Source organism: Leuresthes tenuis, unplaced genomic scaffold (assembly GCF_036924035.1).
Source record: "Leuresthes tenuis unplaced genomic scaffold, fLeuTen1.0.hap1 SCAF_5, whole genome shotgun sequence".
Classification (NCBI taxonomy): Eukaryota; Metazoa; Chordata; class Actinopteri; order Atheriniformes; family Atherinopsidae; genus Leuresthes; species Leuresthes tenuis.
In genome coordinates, this window is record NW_027325359.1 from 20,564,329 (window position 1) to 20,575,456 (window position 11,128).

General features: G+C 37.4%; 1 protein-coding gene across 1 annotated transcript in view; it reads right to left on the minus strand.

The window, feature by feature from the left end:
• asz1 (ankyrin repeat, SAM and basic leucine zipper domain containing 1) overlaps positions 1-10,550 on the minus strand; it is a 33,046-nt gene extending 22,496 nt beyond the window's left edge. The window contains exons 1-4 of the mRNA XM_072386451.1: positions 10,458-10,550; positions 9,457-9,559; positions 8,303-8,425; positions 4,081-4,192 (exon numbers count right to left, since the gene is read on the minus strand). Of these exons, the coding sequence (XP_072242552.1) occupies positions 4,081-4,192; positions 8,303-8,425; positions 9,457-9,559; positions 10,458-10,550 (431 nt within the window). The remainder of the gene's footprint in view (positions 1-4,080; positions 4,193-8,302; positions 8,426-9,456; positions 9,560-10,457) is intronic.
• Between the last annotated feature and the right edge of the window lie 578 nt (positions 10,551-11,128).

The window sequence follows — 11,128 nt, forward strand, 5'->3', positions numbered from 1 at the left end:
TAAGCCTGCAGACACATTTCAACACACTGGTGCAAGACTCCAATACAACATTCACATCATTAATCTTAACAAGTAAAGATATAAAGATATTTCTACCTTAAGTTATTTTTGTAAACAATATTTTTCTGGTATATTACAAAACCCAGTATATGAACTCCAACAACTCATAAATGTCTATTAGAGCTGTTCCTTTTGTGCTAGGTCACTTCATGTTGAGGTGAACAATTATTGTTATGTCTGAATCTATTGACAGTACAAAGACCGATTTTTGTAAAAAAATTAATTAATTAAAAAAAAATTCTCTTGGACACATAGTAGCCCTAGACAGAGGTCATGTTGTCAAATAGGCATGAATCTGTTTTGCACATCAGAGGGTTTCAAATATTTAGAATAAAGGTGCTTCCTTTAATGAATTCCAAGAAATCTGAAGTCAATGTTCTTTCTGAACTCAAACAGATGTACAATGGCTCTGACGTGCATGACAAACATTTTTATTAACATCCCAATAATTACTCAAAACCCCAGAACATGAGACAGATGGTGTCATATTTCTTGTTACATGTCCAATGCTATTGTATCTTCCCAAGGAAGGTTTTGCTGTGGGATGGTCCCTCACATAGTATTATAGTGACTTTTCTGTGCTGTGCGTCCTTCAGTGAGTGAGTTTTGTCTAGTTACCAAACAGTGGGCTGATCAATAAGCTGACAGTTCAGTGTAAATATTATTCATCCAATCAGGACATCATGAGCAACAACTTCCTGAAATATGAGTCACTATACTTAGGCAAACAATTAATTTCAAACAGATCCAACAATACGAATCTTATGCGAATTTCATAATTACATTTACACAAGGACTTAAAAACATGTCATGCCCACATTTAGGATAAGAGAGTCATACAAATGCAGCATGTTGTCCGATTTCATGCTAAACATATTTCTGGCTGGTGTAATGGAACCTGTCTATGCCAATCAGCTTAAAATGGCTAATAGCCGACTCAATTTGGCAAAACATCATAATATATACTGTCCGCAAGCACCACAGTATATCAGGATAACAACAGGCTCCCTCCATCACTTTACCCAACACTATGTAGGACCTGAAACTGTTGCAATGAGTCACCTTTCAGCATGATAATGACCCAAAAAAAAACTGGCAAGTACCGATAAAGCAGCTTTGTTTAAAGTCTTCTTACATCTCTACAGAAATATTTTGGTCAATCTAAAAAAAAAATAAAAAATAAAAAATTGACATGAGCTTCTCTCAGAAAGGGGATAAACCGTCCGAAATCTATGGTCTATGCAGCATGAAGATGGAATTTTAGTTTCCTTAACCAGCTATGGTCAACACAGACCACTACAGTGAAGACGGATAGAAGAAGAAGAGGGCAAAAAAAACAAAACAGGAAAAACACATGGAGCCAATGGACCCCACATCGTGCGCCTACATTTCTCAGCTTTGAGAAATGACAGAGAATTCTTGTTTACACTAAAGCGGAGGGACGAGCAGCCGGTGTTAATCAACAGTTTGATATTCAGACGTAAGAGGGGCTGAGACGCACCCACATGAACCTCACATTCTGCTTTTCCTTTGGAGTTGGAGGCTGTTGGCCCCTCGCTTCACCTCATCTGCTCCTTTGCATACTTCTGTCTTTTGTTATGTTTCTTTAAATATTTTGTCTGGGAAGGAACCAATCAATTTCCTGATGCTACAGGGTGTCCGTCAGCAGGGGATTTCAGGTGGCGTGAGTCCTGCATGTGATGTGCACAGGCACGCAGTAACAGAGGATTAGAGAAAACTAAACAACAAAGCTATTGGGGGCTGCATCAACACTTTGATAGAGCAAAAATACACAGATGGTAATGCTAGAAGTGTTTCAAGAATAAACTGGCTTGAATGAATGTCCTTACTGGGGCAGGAAACCAGATTTCCAATCATTGGCAATGGCTGATGGATTTTCAACTTCCCTAGTCATTTGTGTACACACACCCACACACCTTTTCATTCTCTTTGTTAAAGAAGAAAAAAACACAAAACACCTGTCTCGCTTCCAGTTCAATTTAAGAAATGTCTGAATCAAGAAAAACAAACACTGCTTGTTGTTCCAACCACGTTGATTTTTTTTTTTTATTTTAAACTTTGTAGCAGCGTCTGTAGGCATGTTCTGATGTTCTACACTGGTGTAAGTAAGGATGTCACAAGAACCGATATTTTGGTACCAAGTTGATGCCACAATTCTAAAAACGTGACAGTACTCATTTTTCTACAGTACCGTAGGTACCATTGGTACCAGGGATGAAATTCCTCCAGACGTCACGTGGGCACCATATACACCTATAAGTGTTCTAGTGTGGCAATGGAACACAGAAGATGGCAACTGCAGCGACGGCTCCGCCTCAACTCGTCGAAAAGAAAAATAGTAAGAGTCGTGTCTGGAAGTACTTTGCGTTTGAGGCGGATGATCAGGGATTAGTAATAGATTCGCAAAAACCTATATGCAAACAGTACCAAAGAGCTTTTCAGACAAAAGGACGAAACACTTCCAATTTAGCGAAGCACCTCAAAGACAGACATCCAGATTTATTCACAGAATTCAAGGTGAGTGAGTTTCAAGTCATGTTCACTTTGTGGGCGAATTCACACCCATTGTTCTCTGTTGAACGATCCTGCCAATCGCATAGATATGAAATGCATATCACAAGAAACAGCGGAAACAGAACTTTACAAAGGGCATCTGTACTTACCGAAATAATCACGTTATGAAGACAACAAAAAAAAACAGAACAAAGTTATGTCTTTGCAAAGTACGGCTGGATAAGTTGCGAAGTCCCCGTCACTATACGATACACCGTATATCTAAATAAACAGCAGAATTTACTCTTTCCGAAAGTATTCCTTATTTCTGTGACAACGCGAGTTATCCAATTTTGAAATTGATCAAATAATGTATCTGCTTACACTGCAAAGACTAAAGTTGTGTTCAAAAGACGTGCGTAGATCACCTGTGCTCGTTAAAACTAGATGCGCGATAGGCACTAAGCAGATATTTTTTCAAGTTACTAAATTATAGAATATCCCACTATCATGGTTCTGATATTGTCTGATCCCAATTCAAATGGATCAAATGTTAGTGGTTTATTTTTTTATTTATTACTTGAACGCTACACGCCACTGTTCTTTTTTTGTAATGTTGATAGTGTCTTCTTTTTATTCATTACTTGAAGGCTACATGCCAGTGCCACTTTTTTGTAATGTTCAAATGTTTATAATAAAGAGTATGTTGAAGTACATGGAATTTATTGTTATGTTTTTTACCATGGTATCGAATTGGGTTTTGAGAATTTCACTGGTATTGGTATCGACTACTAAATGTCTGGTATGGTGATATCCCTAGATATAAGTGATATAAACTGAGTGAATAATGACTAAAAGGGGCTTCAGTGACACTTTAAAACCTCCACTGAATGACATGCCCATGTTTTTTTTTTTGTTTAGTTTTTTTAAAAACACAGAAATGCAATTTAAAAGAGAGCATGTTTTCATTATTGTAGAATTATGTGAATAGAAGGGTAATTAGTTGTAATTGATAGCTGACTACTGGTGGGTAAGCATAGATGTAGTGATGTGCATGACTCCTCCCTATTTCCTGTTCTATTATTTTCTTCCAACTACACACACACCAGCTCTGGACCTAAAAAATGAGCAAAGCCATGCTTCCATTTGAGTGTTTAAAAGACAAAAAAAAAAAAGTTTCTAAAATACTCTTGCCCACGCTTTACACTCTGTTTGTCTTTTTGTCTATCTGGTACTCATCTGTGAATGCAGATGCCAAAACAGGACATTCCAAACAAAACACACAAATATACACACACTGTATGGAGCACATTGGTGCATAATGCTATCACACGGCAGCTAAACATAAGGAGAACCATCAAAGGAAATTTGATCCAGCACCTCTGTCTTCTTTAGTCCCTCGTTCAAGGGAAGAATTTTTATGACCTTACGAAATGCGTTGAAAATCCCACAAATATTTGAAACTAAAACACATCTCTATCACCCCCCCCCCTCCTCCTCTCTCACCTGTCCACCACATTGGGATCAGCATTCCTGGACAGCAGAAGCTCTACACAATGGGCAATTTTGTCCTCACTGGCAGACGCAGTGCAACTTGCCATGAGGACAGTCCACTTATCTGTGGACAAGCAAACAACAATTCAAGAGCCAATTTTATTTAGGCAAACATTTAGTTGAGCAAACAATAAAATTTACATCTAATGTTAATTAAGCTGAAAACAATTGCAAAATGCATCATGGATGCCCTAGACCAGTGGTTCCCAACTGGTGGGTCGCGGACCCGTTTTCAATGGGTCGCCACACTCTGACTGGGAAAAAAAAAAAAAAAGTTAAAAGGGCTAAGCAGGTTGCAACGATACCCTGTAATGCTAATCGACTCCCACCATTTCACGGATAGAAGAAAAGCTATGGTTAGTTTTCATATGAGAGTGACCATGGCTAAATGCAGGTTTGACAAAGGGGGGGCACTTTTTGAATTTGAATTAAAATGCAGCCATTTGAGTGTTAAAGGGAATTTTTCCTCTCTACCGTCACACTCTTGTTTGCCTTTGTTTATCATTAAACTTGAATTTTGTGTCTATTGCCACACTGTGATATTTTATTTTATGTCATGTTTTCATTAAAGAAATTTGAGATGTTAAAAATTTTCCTGGGTCTTTCCAGCTTGTCTATAACAAATGATGGTGGGTCCTGAAGCCAGACCAGTTGAGAACCACTGCCCTAGACTATGGGAGGACAGCTTCTTTTGGAGTGGGAAAACCTCAGACATATTGCAGCTGACAAAAAACACCTGTGTGGAAGCTGAATTACACATGCACACACAGTCTTTGACGTGGCTGTTTCTTGGACATTAAACGCATCAAAAACACCAAATGCACCTGGCAAGTGAAATGCACGAAAGCTTTAACATTTCTGGAGTTGAATTGCATTTTAAATGTTTAACTTTGAGTTAATTACTTTGTCATCAAGTTTTACAGCTAAGCCATCACAATTTAACGTCTTTTCTAAGGTGAAATGGTCTCTGATTGCAAAGTTTTTCTCTGGCTGGTTATTGGTAACATCTAAGACATTGCTTCGTATAAACCCTGGTTCTTTGGATCACTGTCATCTAAATCATTGATGAGACTTATTCTTATTTAAAAATTGCAATGAAGATGTGCTATGTGTCATGCTTAAGTAAGGTATAAAGAAAATTTTGAACAGAACCAAGTGATGGAGAAGGATAACTGCATATCTGGCATCAGGAAGTGTGGCTGCCTTTATACAAATGTAGCCAAAAAGTCGTCTCCTCATCGTTCCTTGATATGAGCAGCTATGCGCTTAATTCCCGTTTAATTCCAGCAATAATTCAGTCCAGTTCGAATCCATCACATCAAAATTTGTCTGAATAATTGTGTGTGTATATATATATATATATATATGTGTGTGTGTGTTTGTGCGCACACACTTACAGGGGCCTCTACATCTGTATGTAGATTTGAGTCTTTGTGGCTGTGGATGTTTGGCTTCATATCGGTGTGTGTTTACATTATGTGTGTGTGGGTGTAAACCAAACTGCCTGGCTTGCGTCTATGGAGGACTGGAGTAAATAAATCTGAGGTCTGAGAATTGGTGAGAGAGCAGGACAGCAGCACGGAGAACATTATCAATCACTCGCGCATTCCTCCTCTCAGCTTTGCTGCTTGGACAAACGCCATCAGGACATGACCACATGTCATCCTCCCGTTTAATTGTTTCCTTCACCTGCCTTAAGCATCAAATGTTGAGCCCATGCTAAATCAGTCACACACACAGTTTACCTCGGCATTCAGGACTGAAATCTAATTAACATCAGATATCAATAGCATGACTAGTACTTAGGCTTAAATCTAGGTCCGGTGACTTTGAGCTTTTCTTTGGACACTTCAGAACCAGACTGATAATTCTTTTAAACTTTCCTTCACTTTTTGCACATGCTGAGACACATGCGCACAAGGAGGTGACATGTGGTACAAATTCATGCCAAATATTTATTGTTAATCCCCAGACTGACCATGTCTAATATACCTGAGGCTATAGCTGCAATTCACCAAGAACATGTTGTGTGCATTTGAGTATAAAACTAGAAAACTATTTTAACCAGACTGACCTCAATCCAACAGATGCCTTCAATTTTTATTGCTTTGGGCTGAGGGTGCAGTCAGCATTAACCAAGAACACAAAGGATCAGCGTGTTTCTTCAAGAGGTCCTCTTTGGCGTCATCATCATAAAGTAATGTCAGATGAAGAGTACTGGAGCATATGTCTGATCAATTCCCTGGTGCTTGGCTGGAGCAGGTGAAGAAATTGAAAAAATGTGCCAAAGGGAGAAATAGCTGGACACCAATGCAAGAGGGACCAAGAGGGTTACACGTGGCTATCTGGTATTCAGGGCTTAAGTGTAGCGATGAAATACCATTGCTGAAACAAACCATCTGTCCTAATTAAGCTAAATTCTTATTTTAAGTGGTGGGCAAGAGATCAAAGATAATTAAACCTTTACCAGGTTAGCCTTTATCAACCATCAATTTAGAGTTATTTGAACACGGCCATTTGAAAAAGAAACTAAATGATTTCTCTAGGGTTTTACATACCAAGACAGAATTAGGAGAAGAAAAAAAAAATCTTCCAGTCCTTACCAGGTCTTATAATAAAGTGAATACTTTAAACAAAAATTGAGACTAAATGTCTCAATTGTGTGTGAATAACTGAATACACCCAACGTAGCAGCCTGTAGAATCACCTTTTGCAGTAATTACTTAAAGTTATCATTTTCTCTGCAACTTTACCAATCTCTCGCAATGTTGAGAATTTTGGTCCACTCTTCTAAAATGTTTCTTCCATGTATAGATGTCTTTGGGCATTTGTTCTTTGTTAGTGACTGGTATGATCCCACAGCAAGATGGTTTCTAGTCAGTAATTAATTTATCAATAGTCTTGGTTCGTTCTCAGTGTGCACCAGCATCTATTGAAAAATAAACAGTAAAGGGAGGATTAAAGTTTGATTTTTGTCGCTATAGATGCTTAAATAGCTTAAGAGTAATGCATTCAAGTTCAAGAAAAAAGAAAAAAAAAAAAAAAAAGGGAACAATGAGTCAGTGGAACTACCGGAGCCAACCAAAAATTAAGTTAATACAGTTTAAACTTTGGCTGCAGTAAAACACAATAACTGGTGGGTTTCATCTGATAACAAGTGTTACCTTGACTTTAGTAGACAGGAGCATTCATTACCTGCCTGCTGGGAGTGGACTGGCTGGCCGGGAAAAGGCCAATTAAAAAAATTGGATTTTTCTGACATCAAGTTCAGCTTTAAGCAGCGCTGTCCTGGCCTTTAACTGACAATTTCAAATCAACTAATAATTGGTCTCATTAACTGAAACCATCTTCAGTCAACAATAATAATGAAAACCTTTTTAAGTGTATATAGAAGAGTTTATTTTTTGTTATGACAATGATTTTTTTTCTGATTTAGTTCGTAAAAAAAATTAAAAAAATAAAATCCTATTCAGGGATCATTACCTGTTTTTGCTTCTCAAAGAAATGCCGATTGGTAAACAAATTATTCTAATGTGTACTACACAATAAAATTCAACAACTTCCACCCATTTCCTCACGAAAAGAAAAGGTGACAGGCTTACGCAACCCATCCTATACTGCCATCAAGTCATAGCATTATGTATTATACTTTATTTACTATAAACCAGTAAACAGAAATGTGCTTAATCATCAGATTCTTTGTGGCATTTCAGAAATTCACCCTGCGTTCACTTGACAATTCTATGGAATAGAAATTCAAACAAAAGAATATAATCTTATTCCCACCAAACTAAATGACAGAAATCAGCATTTCTGATAAAAAATAAACAAGTTTGGAAGCTGGAAGAAAAACAAATTTCCAGCTGGAAATAAATAAAAATGTGGTCACGTCAAAGACGTGTGGTAAGCATTATTTGAAGCACGGACGAGTTTGCATGAAAATGCTTCTGAGAATTTTTAACAGAATCAGTATCAGAACCAAGGCTAGTTTCGAGCAAATGTTGCTATGAAGAGAGAAGATGCGAGCGACCTAGTTAAAAAGACAATGCCTTTTAAAACTAAAAACATTTAGCAAAAACGTAAATGTAGCCGTTTGGCTAAAACTAACAGTTCAATACTTAAAAGAAAAAAATCTTAAATCTGAATGATAGCCCATCAACTATCATGGTCTGACCTTTGCTGAAATTAGCACAAGCCCCTCTATCAAGTAGCAATTTGGCCAGGTCATAGTTCGCCATATTGACAGCATACATCAGAGGAGTCCAATCAAAGCCGAGCCTGGTTTCCACATCCATACCTGTCCACACCAAAAACAACAAATGAACACTTTAAGCTTGTTACACAATTTTTTGTCCAAAAATACAGTGTAAGCATTCATTTACGATGGTTGTAGCAAATGCCATCTCAATGGCATATTTCCACATTCAATTTATAATATCCAAAAACTCAAATGTAAAAATTATCCAACAAACAAATATGCAAATAGTCAAATATGTAGGTTTAGCATATACATGTACACACACACCATTTCCAGAAATATTTGAAAGTTTTTTTAAAAACGCAACAAAAACTCAGAACTGTCATTTTTAAATCCCTAAAACCTTTATTACGATTAAGAGTCAAGAAGTCTGGGGGATTCAAGAAACCTCAGGTAATCTTGGTGCACAAACACAATCATGATAAGATAATTCCAACCCTCCTGCCCCCAGGTGGCACTACGTGAGAAACCCTCAAATCACCATGATCAGCTCCAGAATACTTTGGAAAACAATGGTCAGTCACATTACTTCTAGAAATGTAACCTGAAACCCTGTCACACAAGAATTAAGCCATATCAACTCTGTGCACATATGCAGTAAAATTCTTTGAGTAGGAACACATCTTGGGTGTCAAGAAAGACTGACATTTGGCCCTACACACCAAAGAGGAGAAAAACATTCAGACTATATTCAATGAAAAGGGGTGCATCAGTGCTTATAGAATGGATTAAGTATATGTGAATGAATGAGGTTTATGTTGCAAATTTGGAGAGACATGCTATCATCAAGTTGTCTTTTCTAGGGAGAGCCACGGTTGGTTTTGCAGGACAATGTCAAATCTCATTCTACATGAGTCAAAGAGTGGCTTCATAGACACAGTGGGTGTGCTTTGCTAGCCTGCCTACAATACAGATCTGTCTTCTATTGAAAATATATGATACATTATAAGGAGGAGAGTCAGAAGTTGAAGACTACGGGCTTCTGAATAGGTAAGAGCTTTTATATACTGCTATTTGATTTATCACCAACAATAAATAATAAATAAAGCAAATATCAAGCAAGTACTTGCCATTGTCCAGCAGCTGTTCAACAGCATCTGTGTCTCCTTCATTAATGGCTCTTTTAAAGACTGAGACATTGTCTTCTGCATGGGGTACAACAGTATCCAGATCCTGAGACAGCACAGAAGAGTCACCATTAATCAACCTTAAATCATTTTATGCCAAGACAGGAAAAAAAAATGACAAACTGTCTCATTCATCTACATATTCATCTATAGAGTCAAAATTAACCTGTGATTTATAGGCGAGAATTAGGAGGGATGTTCAGCTGAAATTACTGCCAATATAAGGTGTAAGCAAGTCAAGTGCAAGTCATACAACTCGATTGACATTTACAATTGACTGGACCTATGAAAATGAAACTATATGAAAAATAAATTTAAAAAAAAAAAAGTTTAAAAAGGAAACAGTTTCCCCCTCCATTACAGTGATTTAACAGCCTATTCAGACTGTGAAAGGTCAAAACCAAAGAGAGAGGGGCAAAGAGCACCCTTTTCACAATTTTTAAATTGATATTTAAAAGAAAAAAAACTAGAAAAAGTGGTTCCTGCGAAACAGCAGTGAGAATGCTGAAAAGTTGAATGTGGATAGCTGACCATGCTATAAAAGCTGAAAATAGTGAAAATTTAGCAGAAAGTTATTGGCTGAAACTTCAAAGCCCCTGAAAGGTAATTTTGAAAGGACCTGGAGATAGATGAAGGAAGAAAACTACAGAAAAGGGAAGAAAAATGCAAAAAGGAAGGCAGTTGGAAGGTACTGCTGTGAAAGGTATTTGAACGTATTTGAAAATAAAAAAAATTAAAAAAATCTATAAAAACTCATGATAGGATATAACCCATTACTAATTTGTGGGTAAAAGACTGTAACAATCCTCCCAGGCAGGCAGAACAATAACTACAGGGCTCGATACCAAGCTAATGTTAGCTATTGAGACGCAATTGTTCAATGCTAGTGCTATCACTTAGCTCTACAGGTATAATCTGAAGGAATAAAAGATGCACTTTATAACCTTCATGCCAGAAGACTTCTCATCCGAAAAAAATCCAATATCCCAGTCGTCATGGCTGGTGTCGCTTTCATCTCCAGCGGGAAAATAGTCCATGGCACTGCACCTAAATCCACCCAAACGCAATCCAGCTAAGGTATCAGACTCACGTGCTCGACTCAGCTATGGAGTGTCTCAGACAGCTCGTGAGTGGGCGGAGTTTGACGCTATCAAAATTTGAGACAGCTGTAGTTAATTAACCATAAGAAATCAACAACAGGACATGCAATTCTGTGTAAGGTTGAGTAAGTATAATTTTGGTTTACTGTTGTGTATCTGCCTTCTTGTTTTGATACGATCTATTTTTATAATTTCAGAAACTGGTATGTCGTACGGAAGCTGAGAACGGCCATAGATTATTATTTTTTTTATGCACTGTTTTTCTCGACCTATTTTCTCGTTATCTCAATCTAACAAATATTGTTTTATCTTGATAACGAATGAGTTATTTTGTTATCTCGATATAACAAAGATCGTTTTTCTCGTGATAACATTAATTACTCGTGAGAAGTAACCAGATAGATAGGAGTTTGTCAGCCTCTCATCTGCTAACCGGCAGCCCCTAAACAGCTATTTAGAAATATATAAAGAGGTCATCTTCATATGACCTCATTAAATATGTCTATGACAGCTAC